At 46.5% G+C, this 16,325-nt stretch overlaps 2 protein-coding genes across 2 annotated transcripts; one reads left to right on the top strand and one right to left on the bottom strand.

Annotated features, from left to right (window-relative positions):
• The first annotated feature begins 878 nt into the window (after positions 1 to 878).
• Positions 879 to 5,965, top strand: LOC123092954 (uncharacterized). The gene is made up of 5 exons (XM_044514817.1): positions 879 to 1,510; positions 1,644 to 1,982; positions 2,117 to 2,398; positions 4,264 to 4,491; positions 5,314 to 5,965. The coding sequence occupies exons 1-5, from the start codon at positions 1,085 to 1,087 to the stop codon at positions 5,662 to 5,664; spliced, it is 1,626 nt and encodes a 541-aa protein (XP_044370752.1). The 5' UTR covers positions 879 to 1,084; the 3' UTR covers positions 5,665 to 5,965.
• Positions 5,966 to 6,010: 45 nt separating this feature from the next.
• On the bottom strand, positions 6,011 to 6,547 carry LOC123092956 (uncharacterized). Its single transcript, XM_044514818.1, has one exon. It carries the CDS (start codon positions 6,473 to 6,475, stop codon positions 6,113 to 6,115), a length of 363 nt encoding a protein of 120 aa, XP_044370753.1. The 5' UTR covers positions 6,476 to 6,547; the 3' UTR covers positions 6,011 to 6,112.
• Between the last annotated feature and the right edge of the window lie 9,778 nt (positions 6,548 to 16,325).

The raw sequence follows: 16,325 nt of genomic DNA, 5'->3' as shown, positions 1-16,325 counted from the left end.
ACCCTGTTGAAAGCATTACATTTGGCGGAGGATTTTGGAATGGGACGAGTTATCTTCAGTACAGACTGCCTGGCCCTAAGTCAAGCTATCGGCTCAACTTCTATGGATCATGCAAGATTGAGGACCCTATTCCGTGAGACAAAGTTCCTGCTTCGTATGAGTTTTATTGAGTACAAGGTTGTTTTTCATCCCCGTGAGTGTTATGTGCTGGCGCACTTGCTTGCTGGTCGCAGTGTGAGGCTAGAACCAGGAAGCTACCGTGTTTGGCTCACTAGCTTGCCCACTGATGTAATGGGTGTTGTGGCCGTCGATTTGGTTGAGCCCACTAGCTAACGGAATGCATGGTGGTTTTCCACGTCAAAAATAAACAAAATGTGATGATACTTCAACAAGCTGATGGAGGAATGTCCCACAAAATAAAAAAGAAAAGCATGCGTGCAACGGAATTTCCTCAAGTACCAATAGCCTCATGTTTCATTTGCTCTCTGCTCTTGGCAAGCACACGCAAGCGCATTCTATACTACGATTAGACAGACTCGTTTGAAAGAAAGATGCTGCCGCAGCTTTGCGCTGCACGAGTGGCCGCTGCTGCTGCTGCGCAGAAACCCAAGCTGCCAAATGTCCGTCCGGCCCAGGCCTCCCAACAGTCAGTCACCCAAAACTATACTGTAGCACCCAGCAGTGCCGGCTGTCCGCTCGATCCCGTCCGTCCCCTCGCACCATCAACCAAGCAGTCCAGTCATTGCACAATCGCCGCTGCGTCGGAGTCCCGGCTGGTCCTGGTGGGGCCGGGGGCACGGCGGTCATTTCCGCGCAAAGATCCTTTCAAATTGTGGCTTTTCACGGAAAACGAGACACACCGCCTCCATTCCCCTGCCCTGCCCTGCCCTGCCTTTTTTTCCTCCTCCGACCAACGCCTTCCCCGCACCACCAAAAGCACCCGACCGTTGCCACATAAGCCCCGCCCCCCATCGAGGCAAACAGAACCCACGCCACGCCACGCCCATCCGTCCACGTCCGCACGCACCCCTCGCCACCCGCGCTCTGCTCTCCGCGTTCGGTTCAAACCAAGCGAGCGTCCTCGATGTCCGCGCGGCGGCCGGCCAGGGCCCAGCACGCGACGGCGACGGCCACGACGGTCACGCCGCGGATCCTTAACCTGGCGAGGAGGTCGTCGGCGGCGGGCGGGAGGCCGAGCCGGAGCGCGGCCCGGCCGCAGCAGCCCCGCCCGGCGCCCAAGGTGGTCAACCTCGGCGCGCTGTTCGAGATGGAGCGCCGCGTGCGCGGGCTGGAGTCGGCGCCGGCGTCGCCGCCCTGCTCCCACGGGCCCGCCGCGCGGCCGCGGGAGGACGCCGCGGAGCAGGAGGGGAAGTGGCGGTTCCAGGCGGAGATCCTCCGCGCCGAGTGCAACTTCCTCCGGATGGAGCGCGAGGTCGCCCTCCGCAAGCTCGACTGCCACCGCGGCCAGATGGAGGCCGCCCTCAAGACCGCCGTCGAGACGCTCGCCTCGGTACGGCGCGTCAAAACACCCACCTTTTTGGTCATCTCGATCGAACTTATTGCCTGATTCGTTGCGACAGAGTGATTGATGATGGTGGACTGGTGGTTGATCGTACTACTTTTGGTTATGGATGATGCAACAGGGGAGGAAGAAGATAGACGCAAGTGGCGAGGTCGGCGTGGCGGCGGCGTTGGAGGAAGGGATCGAGGACCTGGAGGAGATGATGCAGGAACTCCGGGTGGAGAAGGAGAGCGGGAGGAGGGCGATGAGCGGCATGCGGGAGCTGCGGCGGAGCCACGGCCGGAACTTCGATCGGCAAGCATCCTCGCTCCGCCGGCGCCTCGAGAGGATGCCACCAGCCGACGCCGAGCCCACTATCAAGGACATCCGCGAGATCGCGCGCCCGCTCTCCCCACCGCCGCCTCCGCCTGCCGAGGACGACGACGGCGATGACCACGTCCCCAGCGCCAATCTGTCAGATGTACGTAACGCGTCCAGTGCAGATAACACGTACACAGTGCCGCCGATCTTAATAACCGTGGTGAACTTGTGATGTTTGATGATCCATTACTAAAGGTGCAGCATTTGCGGGAACGATGTACGTACGCGTTGCAGGTGGAGATGCTTCGGGTGAAGATGGAGGGGATGTCGAAGGGCATGCGCGACAGGATGGCGGAGTACAGCCGGCGGCTGGAAGCCGTCGCGGGCGGCGGCGACAACTCCGGCTGCCAGTCCAGGAAATGCGGCAGCCGGCACAGCCGTAAGGCGAGCGCGTGCAGCCAGAGGAGCTGGAGCGGCAGCAGCAACGCGAGCAACGGCAGCAATGCGGCGGCGTTCCGGCAGAACGCCTGGCACGGCGCCAGCGTGGCCTCCGAGAAGCATCAACACCCGCAGAAGGTAGGATTCAAATTTTCTCCTTGCTTACTGCTCATAATACTGTTTTAGCCACTACGCTCAGTGCTCCACTAGCCCACTTTGCTTATCTTATTATCCCATTGCTTCGTACCGAAATCAAGATTAGTGTCCGCGCTTAACTTGCTGGCGTAGTTATTACCAGTACTACCACGGAGTGTTGCTTGATTAGTGTTGGGCACCCGAATGTCGTTGACTCGGGTGGGTACAATACAACTACTGGTCAGCGACTTGACGGCATTATGAATCCACGATCAGATTGGGTCCCTTTTGTCTCATCGGGGAGTTTTGAAATGGCCTGCAGCTAGCCCAAGATGAGTAATTGATCATGGATGCATGCAAATGCAAGCCTGTTGCCTCTGTGTTGTGGCCTTGTGGGGATGGCATGTACAGGGTTTTGCACTGGTTTCCTAGGGAGATGAGTAATTGATCTGATCAACCGGGTCCACCACAGATCATCCATCCATCCATCCATAGATTGGCGCGGTCGATGGGCAGCTACCCAACAGCAACACGAGAGGTTAATGGCACTTGTGCGCAAAAGCAAAACCTATCATCAAATCCATGGATTGATACGACGGCAGTGCATGCTTCTGTTAACCACTGTTGGAGTTGATGGGGCGGATGGGATGATGGGCCAATCTTCGTTTCTTCCACAATAGCTCGATACTGCTACTCGTAGCCGTAGGCGATTCAAAAAATAGCTTTGCCATATGATCTCCCATGATATGATTTGAACCCGTCAATGATTGTTAGTTGGCCCACACTGTCAGTCAGTGCCGTTGCCGTTGGTGGTCCTGGGCCAAGGGTTCTCCCTTTCCCCTTACTTTTGGAGATTGTCCTGGGTCTTGGAATTTGGAAATATTCTGCTGCCTTTCTTGTACTATTGCTCGTGCGAGACCTGTGCCACTGAGATACTCCTCTGTCAATTTTAAATCATTATTGTAGGCTGTGTTCTAAAAGAAAAAAATGTTATAGTTCTGTGAAGTGCGTATTTTTATATAAATAAAATGGTTGGTTCTGTTCTAGAGGAAAATGATCTAGTGGTAGTAGTAGTAGTTCTGAGCATTTACTTGTTTGTCTATTCAAAAAAAAAAAGTTCAACTGAAAAGAAGTGCAAGCCACTTTGGTGCTGAAATGTGACATTGCCATGGCTGATTGTTCTGAATGGTTCACCCACGCCCAATGGGCATGTTTAAATGCAATGCAAGTGCAAATTTGAAACTTTAAAGGAACTGCACTTTTTTGCAAGAGAGAGCACATGGTGGTAGCATGGTTTATGATGTATCTGGGCCATGTATGACCAGTGAATAGGACTGGGGTGCCCACAACAACAAGAAGAAAGCTAGCCTTTCCTGTCTTATGCAAAAGGTATGGGCCAGGCCCAAAGGCCAGTGAATAGTATTGAGGTGCTCATTGTGTGTTACTGTACAACTACTACCGCAATAACTATTGTGCCACTGGACTGGACCATCTGATCTGCTCAAGTGTGCATTTTCATTGCACTGTCAAACTTATTTGTTGACTCAAGTTAGTTTGAATTGGCAACCCTTGCTTGTTCATGTCAAAAAAAAGAGAGAAGGTAACTCTTGTTTGAAGGGGCATTGCATTCACGGATCATACAGCTTGTAATTATGGCAGAGATATCCACCATTATAGGCTTTCAGCTTGGGTGGGCACAGCAGGGCTGCTGGATTTGGTTGACATATACCGGGGAAACTTTTATTGCGCTCTCTCACTCTGTACATTCTTCCTTTTTATGGCCCAAAGATGCATGCTTTGAGTACGTGCACAGAAGAAAACTCGAGTCGAGTTAAATTATGTCCTGCTAAAATCTTTTCTCCATGCAGATTGTGGCTGAAGACTGCAAGTTGGTGCGCTCTGGAAGCTGCTGCGACTGCAAGGAGATTGTGGGGAAGATAATGAAGCAAGTGAGAGCGGAATCGGAGCAATGGACTGAGATGCAGGACATGCTGGAGCAGGTCAGGCTGGAGATGCAGGAGCTGCAGTCTTCCAGGGATACATGGCAGCGCCGTGCCATTGCGTCTGACATCAGTCTTGGTTCCTTGAATTCTGAGGTCAGTAGCCTCTAATTATGCTTTGCATCTTCAGTACCTAGAAACGCTTCTTGGGTTTACAAAAGTAATTTTAGTTGTTGAGGCTCTGGTAACTGCATCGTCCTTTACATACTGGTGTGCTACTAATGGCACTTACGTGCATCAACTTTTGGAATTCAGAGCAAGATGTATTGGCTGAAACAAAAGAGTACTCATTTTAACTAGGAGTTCTGTTCTCGCAAAAAAAAAAAAGAGTAGGAGTTCTGTTCTTGCGCCTAAAGATTACAACCTTGATTTCTTACTCTACAGTAACTTCTCTCTGAAAACAAAATAGTGAATGTGTCAGATGGTTTTCACTTTCAGTGAAATTTCGATGAAATTCACTGAATTTCATAAATTTCAGCAGTCGCTGAAATATTTAACTTTCGGGCAAAATATTTCAGCAATTTCAGTAGTACACATGAATCCAGTTTTTTTTTAAATCAAATATTTAATTGAATTCAAGTGAACATTTTGGTCTTTTGACCGAAACGCAAGCCGAAATAGCTGAAATTCACTGAATTTCGGTTGGTGCTGAATTTGTTTGAAACTGAAAGTGAAAACCTGTCAGAATCCAATGACGAACAAGTCTTTATATACTAAAGTGCAAGTTCAGACACACTGCTTTCCAGTTTTATTTGGAATGGACTGCATGTTCAAGGCTCTGGGAAAATCTCTAGTTTCAGAATGAGTTTTCTTTTCAATAAAAGTTTCAGAATGAGTTGAACACACCCATTTTCAGATGCTCATATTATAGCCAGTGATGTTGTTATCTGAAGAAAATCCTTGTTAACATTTCACCAGATGCTGGAGTGGAAACAACGCGCGCAGGCGTCGGAACAGCATGCTGAAGAGCTCCAGAAGAAGGTCTCGGAGCTCCAAGGCAAGCTGCACACCTTCAAATCCCATTTCCCCACCCCAAACCTGCCCAGCCGGGCATGGTCTGAGGCTTGCAGGATGGAGAACCCGCGGGCAGCCAGGGCTCAGCACCACCACCGGCCACCGCAGCAGCAGCAGCAGCAGCAGCAGGACGGCGGCAAGGAGAAGGAGAAGCACGTGCTCATCTGCCGCGTGAAGCACTCGCCCAGCGTGGTCCCGAGGCGCTCGCCGCTGCAGGACATCGGCAACATCGCCTTGCCGCGGCGGCAGCGGTGAGCGCTGACCATCCTCTTCTGGAACCAAGGTTTCCGGCAGGAGTGGGGAGAGATGAACTCTGTCACTTTAGTTTAGTTTAGCCTCTAATAAAGTAATTTACTACTGCTAATCTAATAAGTAATCACCACGACTGACTTCTCGTCAGTCAGGTCTGTAGTGGTGAGTAGCCACTGAGCTCAGCTGGGACGGAGTTACTTTGCGTAGTACAGTGTCGAGGAATAGGCGCGATCAGTCAGAGGTGTATGTAAGGCGAATGCCTCTTTTTTTCCTGAGATTAATTGGCAATTTTGTTTCCTGCTTCTTCCAAGATCTGGCGATATGCAACTTCTCAACTCAGAATCATGTCTTGCACGAGAAAAAGTTTCTTAGATCATCTAGAGTGATGAACTACAAGTACAATGATAACAGCAGATGCTTTGTTGGCGCTAAATATATCTAGGAATTTGAGCTAGTGATTCATCATGGAGACCCAGGCGCAGTATGTGCACACGATCTTCTGGGAGATGTAGACGTAGACGGCGAAGGAGAGGCTCATGAGCGCCACGTCCTTCCAGTCCCCCTTCTGCTTCGGGCTCAGGCTCTCCCGCACGTCCATCCCCGCCTTCACCACGCCGCTGTGCGCCCTCTCGGCCATGGTCACCCACCACGCCCTCTTCTTTCCTCCTCCTCCTCCGTCGCCGCCGATCGGCGGCTCGGTCGGGGGGCGGTTTTGGCAGCGGAAGGAGGGTCTTCGCCTAGGCACGGCGGCGTTGCGCCGTCGTGTCAAGGCTGGGGACAGATGTGGAGCGGTGATGGTGGTAAGGGAGGCCATTGCATGCTGCGATCTTGAGGAGGAGTACTGGAGGTGTGATCAGGTTATGTGGAGTTCTCCAACACGAGAGGATAAGTAGCTCAAGACTACGGGAGGAGGAGAAGGGAAGACAGTGACAACTAGGCGTGTCATTTAGCGGCAAGCAGGCTGGCAGTTGGCCCAAGCAAGCTCATACTCTCGAGATATTTTGTACAACTTGGTCAAAATCACACTAGATTTTTTTTTTTGAGGGAACAGAAGGATTCTACTGCTTTAAAAAAAAGTAATACAAAAGAGGAGAGTTCAATGAATAAAAGAATAAAACAACATAACAAAGCCATAGGTTACAATGGTATAAGCATCTCATACAAGTGAGAGAATCCATCTGGATTAATCGAATCTATTAACCCAATCTTCAAAAGTTGAGTATTGTTTCCTCGTAGCTCTGTATGTAAACCAATGGAGCTCGTCCTTGAATCATTTGTGACAACGGTATGGGCTTGGGGTCATCCCTTTGAAGATGTTGGATGTATAACAGACAAACTTGTATAATTTTTTTGCAGATTATCTACAGAGCCACTGCTTGGATCCGTATGTGGTTGTTACTCACTCCTGTAAAAGCTAGGGAGTCTTTGGTTACTGGGTCTGTCCGATGGAAGATGGTAGCTCGGGTTATCTACAACTGGTTTGGATGGCGGTCTAGTAATAGGATAGGTGTTTAGTCATCTCGTTCCATTTTCGCCGGCTGTGGCGTATTATACTTTTTTTATTTTTCTTCAGCTCTGAGCGAGCTTGTTCTGGATCACAGACTTTTCAATCACTTTTCTTAATAAAGGGCTGCATGCATCACTCTAATGTAGAGGTCGAGGGTAATCCTCCTTTTCTAAACAAATCCCTTTGAAGATGTTGTCATTTCTTGTGGTCCAGATGGCCCAAGAAGCTAGGATAACGATTTCAAATGCGAAGGGAACGTTTAGCAAGGCCGTCAATTTCAACATGCAATCCTTCATCAGTAGGCCTCCAGTTAGGATAAAGATGAGACCAGCTTACCTTTGCTAATGGGCAGCAAAAAAAGAACATGCTCACATGGCGCAACTATAATCTAGGATCAAAAAGTGCTTGCTCTGCTACATTGCTCTTGTGTTCAATCTATTGCGAAGGAGCAGCCAAAGGAAAATCTTGTGTTTCAATTGGCAACAAGAATCCCAAATCCATTTAATTGCAAACATAACCTCATGTTCCCCAATAAGAAGGGAATAAATCTTGGAAACTTGGAATCTTTGCTCCAGCTGGGATTTGCCAAATATTTGAATCTTCCACTAACTACACCTCTTGGATTTGGTGAGCTAGCTCAGATACTGTGCAAAAGCCTCTTCAGAGAGGGGTAAATGAAAATTTTTAGACAAGTCCCGAGAAAGCCAAAAATTGTGAATGGAAATGTGGGGATTTTTGGCAAAAGAGTGTGGTGAGTCCAACTTGAGGGCGGTTTTTTGTTGGAAATATGCCCTAGAGGCAATACTATTGTATTATTATATTTTCATATTCATAATTATGTGTTTTTATTATATGCTATAACCGCTCGTAAAATATGTGATTCAATGGAAAACTCATATGCACGTGTGAAATGATAAATGCATAAAATAAAGGTTCCTAGTCTCGCCTCTAAGACTAGCTCAAGTGTTGTTGGTGATCATGTTTTCTGGATCTTAGGATATCGTTAAGTGTAATTATAGTCTTGAAACAACATTGAGATTATGACGTTGGAAGAACGATCGTATTCAATCAACTCAAACTTGTTTGTTATGAATTGAGATTATATCGTCGGTAATCAATTGTAATAACACAGAGTGTTAGCTTGTGATTTTGCTCCTTAGACCATGAGAGTATCGTAGTCACTTCTTACCACATGGTAGGCTTTGGGGTTGCTCAAATGTCACCTCGAACACGGTGATCATAACGACAACTTACAGATTCATCAGAAAGTTTGACAAGGGACTAGATAGCTCGAGAGAGGGTCTTGCTCCTCCAACGATGGATATATATTATTAGGCCCCACTCGGTGTGACGATATCCATCATTGTCCGGCCAGACATAGGTGACTTCGTCACGGGGATGCTGGAACACGATAACGAGAAAAGTGAACAAAACCAGTAACGAGGATATCGGTATAGCTAGCATAGTTATGACTCAAGAGGATATCGATGCATCCCGTGTTTTGTACAGTATTGCGAAGCAAAGGGAACATCACATGATAACCAAAGCTTTACTCGAGTATCATTCGTGTGCTCATAGGGACCGATATGGACATCGACGGTTCCGTTGTCGGTCATTGAACAAACAGTTTCATTCATGTCTGTGAGTTACCGAACCTACGGGGTCACAAGGTTAAGTAAATCATGATCTGCTAAGTATTAGTAGGACGAGAGTGGTGAGAATATATTTTTGGAATTGTTTCATTAATATTTGGAATAGTTCCAAGAGGATCCGTAAGCGTTTCGGGGTCCTTGGAAGGGTTTCGGGGAGTATGAGGTAATACCGAGTATTACTAAGAAATAATATATAGGTTGGAAAATGTCTCTAGGGATGTTAAAACATATATGTAATGCTCTGAAAGTATTTAGAAGAATTTTATACTTAACTTAATGTCAATGGGCCTAAAAAGGCCAAGAGATGGAAGGCAACTTGGGCCCTTGTGGCTCAAGTGGGGAAGGCGCATCCCTTCTCTAAGGAAGTGGGGCGAATCCTAATAGGGGAGGAGTCCAACTCCTCCCCCCTTTGGCCGGCACCCCAAGGAGGCTTCCCTTGGTGGATGCCTATCCCTCCCCCTCTAACCTATATATACTTGAGGTATTGGCCATAATTGAACATACAAATTTTGGAGCCTCCTCTAGTTCTTCTAGTTCTAGTTCTAGTTGGTCCTTGTTGACTAATTAGAGCTAGGCTAATCCTCTTATACTCATAATTAGAAGCCCTGTGTGGTTCTAATCTACTCCCTCTAATTCTCCAGTGGCGATTAGCTCTCGACGGCGAAGTGCTGCCGGATCGTGAAGGCTGCACGATTGCAACCAAGTAGAGAGGCCGTGCTTTCGATCTTTAGTTCAAGGGACTGTTTGTGGGCGGTACAAGGGATAATTCATCGATGGTTCGAGGGACTCCAAGTATGATTGACACCGACACGTTCTTCTTCCGTTGCAACTCGGTGACGGTAATGATCGTGATCCCAACCCGTTATGCATCTTCATATTGAACTTGGGTGATCGTAGATGCGAATTTATTTTGCTTTCTACTATGTTTCCCAACCATTTGATCATTCCATCTATATGCCCAACACAGAATGTTGTGGCGATCTTGAATAGAGCAAGAAACCAGGTCTTTATAAATGGGTAGAAGTTTAAGACATTCTTTCCCCCCAAAGGAGCAATTATCCAATTGAGTTCGAGGTATCCCTTGTGAGCAATATGCTTTCCAAATGATGTTGTGTCCATCTTAACCCCGCAAGTATAGAGGATCGTGACAGACTTCGAGGGTAGCATTTCACAAAAATTTATTGATTCGATACAAGGGGTGCCAAAGAATATGTATAAACTTTAGCAGTTGAGTTGTCAATTCAACCACACCCGAGAGATAACTTTCTTGCATCAATTTATTAGTAGCACAATAATACGATAGTAGTGATAGAAGAAAAACAGTAACAGTAACAACAACAGTAACAAGTTTGTACAATAGTAGCCAAGTAACAGTAGTGATTTCAACACAAACAATAGTAGATAGGAGTAGGCATGGAGTAGCGATGGGGTGTTCAGATGTGATTCAATGTAATTGTCATAATATAGAGCGATACAAACTAGCTGCAATTCATCAAGCATATGCAAACATGTATTTCGTATATAGTCATACGTGCTTGCGATAATAACTTGCATAACATCTTTTGTCCTACCCTCCCGTGGAAGTGGGGTTCTAATGGAAACTAAGGGTAGTTAAGACGCTCCTTTTAATAGAGAACCGAAACAAAGCATTAACACAAAGTGTATACATGAACTCCTTAAGTTAAGGTCATCCCCATCGATATCCCAATCATTGCCACCTCGGGAGTTTGGGGTTCAGAATAATAACATGTGCATACAACTTGCAGATATGATCAAGAACACAATATATTCATGAAAACATAATAGGCTTAGATATGAAATCATGGCACTCAGGCCCTAGTGACAAGCATTAATCATAGAAAAGTCATACAACATCAATCTCGGAACAAAGTGGATACTAAGGATCAAGCCCTAAGAAATCTCACATGATTACATAGAAAATCTCATCCAAATCTCATCTACCTCCAGTATGCATATAGGAAGATTACTCACACATGGATGTGAGCATAGTGAAATTGTTGATGGAGAGGGGTTGGTGATGACGATGACAACGGACCCCTCTCATCGGAGCCACAAATGGACTCCTAATCAGGGCTCCCAACAAAGAACACGAGGTGGCGGCGGTTTCGCATCGAAAGTCGCGATGAAACTTTCCCTCTGATTTTTTTTCTTTGAAGATGTGAATTTATAGCATTGGAATTAGGTCAAGACAATGTCCACGGACCCCGCAATCCTAGGTGGCATGACCATGGAGTGGCTGCGCCCCTGCCCTTGTGGTCTCCCTGTGGCTCTTTCGCGGTACTTATTCGTTCCTGTATTTTTTATATATTCCAAAATAATTCTCCAAAAATCCTCGTTCAATTTTGAACTTTTGTCTCTGCACAAAAACAACACCATGATAGTGTTGCAAAAAACAATGTAAGTCTAGGTTAGTTCCACTCAAATCATGCAAATTAGAGGCTAAAACAATAGCAAAAGTGTTTCGAAAAATAGATACGTTGGAGTCATATCAGTCTACATATAAAATCCTAGGAAGCAAGTGAAGTTTTTTTTTTCAAGATCCTTATCTCTCCAAAAACAATGTCTCTTGTATTTATCCAGTCACGGAATAATGCCTTTATATAGAAGCAAACAACTCATGATGAATGTGGGCAAGGATGCGAAAACTGCATCGACCATGAGTAGTCTACTATCATAGCTTTGGAGCTGTTGACATGGATAACCCACAAGTATAAGGGACCGCGACAATCTTTGAGGGTAGTATTTCACCCAAATTTTTTGACACAAGGGGAGCCAAAGATATTTATGAGCGTTAGCAGTTGAGTTGTCAATTCAACCACACCTGGGAAATTATATCTCTACAACAAAGTGTTTAGTAGCACAGTAGTTTGATAGTAGCAGTAATGGTAGCAATAGTAACAAGAACAATAATAGTAGCAGTTTATGATGATTGTAATAGCAGCAGCAGTAGTAACTTAGCAAAGATCAATATGAGAAAAGCGCAAAGGCATTGGATCCGTGCTAGATATTTGTGTTGGATGACATTCATCATGTAACAGTCACAACCTAGAGTGATCCACAATAGTTCTAATTCATCAACATAATGTAGGCATGTATTCTGTATATAGTCATATGTACTTATAATAAGAACTTGCATGACATCTTTTGTCCTACCCTCCCATGACAGCAAGGTCCATAAGGAAACTAGGAGATATTAAAGCCTCCTTTATATAGAGATTCCGAACAGAGAATTAACACATGATGAATACATGAACTCCTCGGATTACAGTCATCCTCGGAGAGTATCCCAATTATTGTCACTTTTGGTCTATGGACCAGAACAATAACAAGTGCATATAACTACAAGATAGGATCAAGAACTCAAATATATTCATAAAAACATAGAAGGTTCATATCTAAAATCATGGCACTCGGGCCCTAGTGACAAGCATTAAGCATAGCAAAGTCATAGCAACATCAATCTCAGAACATAATGGATACTAGGGATCAAACCCTAAAACATTGACTCGATTACATGGCAAATCTCATCCAACACCATCACCGTCCACCAAGCCTACGAAGGAATTATTCACTGCCCGTGGTGAGCATCATGGAATTGTCGATGAAGAAGGTTTGATGATGACGACAGTGATGAATCCCCCTCTCCCAAGCACCGAACGGACTCCAGATCATCCCTCCCAATGAAGAACAGGAGGTGGCCACGGCTGGGTCTCGCAAAACATGATAAACTTTCTCTACAATTTTTCTCTCCGAGAAATAGTATTTCTGGAGTTGGAATTAGGGTAAACGGAGGCTGAGGGAGTCACGAGCTCACAGGGTGCTCCCATGAGCTTGTGGCTCTTGGGTGGCCCCCTCCAGTAGGTCTCTTCACCAATATTTTTTATATTTTCCATAAATAATCTCCGTAAATGTTGTTGGAAATATGCCCTAGAGGCAATAATAAAATGATTATTATTATATTTCCTTGTTCATGATAATTGTCTATTATTCATGCTATAATTGTGTTATCCGGAAATCGTAATACATGTGTGAATACATAGACCACAACATGTCCCTAGTGAGCCTCTAGTTGACTAGCTCGTTGAGCAACAGATAGTCATGGTTTCCTGACTATGGACATTGGATGTCATTGATAATGGGATCACATCATTAGGAGAAAGATGTGATGGACAAAACCCAATCCTAAGCATAGCACAAGATCGTGTAGTTCGTTTGCTAGAGCTTTTCCAATGTCAAGTATCATTTCCTTAGACCATGAGATCGTGTAACTCCCGAATACCGTAGGAGTGCTTTGGGTGTACCAAAACATCACAACGTAACTGGGTGACTATAAAGGTATACTATAGGTATCCCCGAAAGTATCTGTTGGGTTGACACGGATCGAGACTGGGATTTGTCACTCCGTATGACGGTGAGGTATCTCTGGGCCCACTCGGTATTGCATCATCATAATGAGATCAATGTGACCAAGTAGTTGGTCACGGGATCATGCATTACGGTACGAGTAAAGTGACTTGCCGGTAACGAGATTGAACGAGGTATTGGGATACCGACGATTGAATCTCGGGCAAGTAACGTACCGATTGACAAAGGGAATTGTACACGGGATTACTTGAATCCTCGACATCATGGTTCATTCGATGAGATCGTCATGGAACATGTGGGAGCCAACATGGGTATCCAGATCCCATTGTTGGTTATTGGCCGGAGAGCTGTCTCAGTCATGTCTGCGTGATTCCCGAACCCGTAGGGTCTACACACTTAAGGTTCGGTGACGCTACGGTTGTAGAGATATTAGTATGTGGTAACACGAGAGTTGTTCGAAGTCCAGGATGAGATCCCGGACATCACGAGGAGTTACGGAATGGTTCGGAGGTGAAGATTTGTATATAGGAAGTCCAGTTTCGGCCACCGAGAAAGTTTCGGGGGTCACCGGTATTGTACTGGGACCACCGGAAGGGTCCCAGGGGTCCACCGGGTGGGGCCACCTATCCCGGAGGGCCCCATGGGCTGAAGTGGGAAGGGAACCAGCTCCTGGTGGGTTGGTGCGCCCCCTTGGGCCTCCCCCCTGCGCCTAGGGTTGGAAACCCTAGGGGTGGGGGGCACCCCACCTGACTTGGGGGGCAAGTCCCCCCCTTTGGCCGCCGCCTCCCCCTTGAGATTGGGTCTCTAGGGGGCCGGCACCCCCCTAGGGCCCCTATATAAAGAGGAGGGGAGGGAGGGCTGCGCACCCTAGCCCCTGGCGCCTCCCTCTCCCGCCGTAACACCTCTCCCTCTCGCTGAGCTTGACGAAGCCCTGCCGATATCCCGCTACTTCCACCACCACGCTGTCGTGCTGCTGGATCTCCATCAACCTCTCCTTCCCCCATGCTGGATCAAGAAGGAGGAGACGTCTTCCCCAACCGTACGTGTGTTGAATGCGGAGGTGCCGTCCGTTCGGCACTAGGATCTTCAGTGATTTGGATCACGACGAGTACGACTCCCTCAACCCCATTCTCTTGAACGCCTCCGCTCACGATCTACAAGGGTATGTAGATGCACTCCTCTCTCTCGTTGCTAGATGACTCCATAGATTGATCTTGGTGAACCGTAGAATTTTTTTATTTTCTGCAACGTTCCCCAACAGTGGCATCACGAGCTAGGTCTATGCGTAGTTTCTATGCTCGAGCAGAACACAATTTTGTTGTGGGCGTAGATTTTGTCAATTTACTTGCCACTACTAGTATTATCTTGTTTCGGCGGCATCGTGGGATGAAGCGGCCCGGACCGACCTTACACGTACACTTACGTGAGACAGGTTCCACCAACTGACATGCACTAGTTGCATAAGGTGGCTAGCGGGTGTCTGTCTCTCCCACTTTAGTCGGATTGGATTCGATGAAAATGGTACTTATGAAGGGTAAATAGAAATTGGCATATCACGTTGTGGTTTTGACGTAGGTAAGAAATGTTCTTGCTAGAACCCTATTGCAGCCACGTAAAAACATGCAACAACAATTAGAGGACGTCTAACTTGTTTTTGCAGCATATGCCTTGTGATGTGATATGGCCAAAAGGATGTGATGAATGAATTATATGTGATGTATGAGATTGATCATGTTCTTGTAATAGGAATCACGACTTGCATGTCGATGAGTATGACAACCGACAGGAGCCATAGGAGTTGTCTTTATTTATTGTATGACCTGCGTGTCACTGAATAACGCCATGTAATTACTTTACTTCTTTGCTAAACTGTTAGCCATAGTAGTAGAAGTAATAGTTGGCGAACAACTTCATGGAGACACGATGATGGAGATCATGGTGTCATGCCGGTGACAAAGATGATCATGGCGCCCCGAAGATGGAGATCAAAGGAGCAATATGATATTGGCCATATCATGTCACTATTCGATTGCATGTGATGTTTATCATGTTTTTGCATCTTATTTGCTTAGAACGACGGTAGTAAATAAGATGATCCCTCATAATAATTTCAAGAAACTGTTCCCCCTAACTGTGCGCCATTGTGAAAGTTCGTTGCTTCAAAGCACCACGTGATGATCGGGTGTGATAGATTCTAATGTCCACATACAATGGGTGTAAGACAAATTTACACATGCAAAACACTTAGTTTGACTTGACGAGCCTAACATGTATAGACATGGCCTCGGAAAACAAGATACCAAAAGGTCGAACATGAGTCGTATAGAAGATACGATCAACATGAAGATGTTCACCGATGATGACTAGTCCGTCTCACGTGATGATCGGACACAGTCTAGTTGACTCAGATCATGGATCACTTAGCTGACTAGAGGGATGTCTATCTGAGTGGGAGTTCATTAAATAATTTGATTAGATGAACTTAATTATCATGAACTTAGTCTAAAAACTTTTGCAATATGTCTTGTAGATCAAATGGCCCACACTAATGTTGCTCTCACCTTCAACGCGTTCCTAGAGAAAACCAAGCTGAAAGATGATGGCAGCAACTACACAGACTGGGTCCGGAACTTGAGGATCATCCTCATAGCTGCCAAAAGAGCATATGTCCTAGATGCACCGCTAGGTGAAGCACTCGTCTTCCCCGCGACTCAAGACGTTATGAACGCCTGGCAGTCACGTGTTGATGACTACTCCCTTGTTCAGTACGGCATGCTTTACAGCTTAGAGCCGGGGCTCCAAAAGCGTTTTGAGCAACACGGAGCATATGAGATGTTCGAAGAGCTGAAAATGGTTTTCCAAGCTCATGCCCGGGTCGAGAGATATGAAGTCTCCGACAAGTTCTACAGTTATAAGATGGAGGAAAATAGTTCTGTTAGTGAGCACATACTCAAAATGTCTGGGTTGCACAACCGCTTGTCCTAGCTGGACATTAACCTCCCGGACGAGGCGGTCATTGACAGAATCCTTCAGTCGCTCCCACCTAGCTACAAGAGCTTTGTGATGAACTACAATATGCAGGGGATGGTGAAAACTATTCCTGAAGTATTTTCAATGCT

The sequence above is a fragment of the Triticum aestivum genome, chromosome 4B (genome assembly GCF_018294505.1).
Source record: "Triticum aestivum cultivar Chinese Spring chromosome 4B, IWGSC CS RefSeq v2.1, whole genome shotgun sequence".
Classification (NCBI taxonomy): Eukaryota; Viridiplantae; Streptophyta; class Magnoliopsida; order Poales; family Poaceae; genus Triticum; species Triticum aestivum.
The sequence above is the reverse complement of the archived record's forward strand: the minus strand, read 5'-3'. Positions and strand labels throughout refer to the sequence as shown.

What these genes read in the sequence shown, in the direction of transcription:
- LOC123092956 (XM_044514818.1), bottom strand. Translation starts at nt 6,475, where the DNA reads ATGGCCTCCCTTACCACCATCACCGCTCCACATCTGTCCCCAGCCTTG.
- LOC123092954 (XM_044514817.1), top strand. Translation starts at nt 1,085, where the DNA reads ATGTCCGCGCGGCGGCCGGCCAGGGCCCAGCACGCGACGGCGACGGCC. An exon ending in CCGTCGAGACGCTCGCCTCG is followed by an intron (nt 1,511 to 1,643) that starts GTACGGCGCGTC and finishes ATGATGCAACAG; the next exon opens with GGGAGGAAGAAGATAGACGC. An exon ending in TTGGTTCCTTGAATTCTGAG is followed by an intron (nt 4,492 to 5,313) that starts GTCAGTAGCCTC and finishes ACATTTCACCAG; the next exon opens with ATGCTGGAGTGGAAACAACG.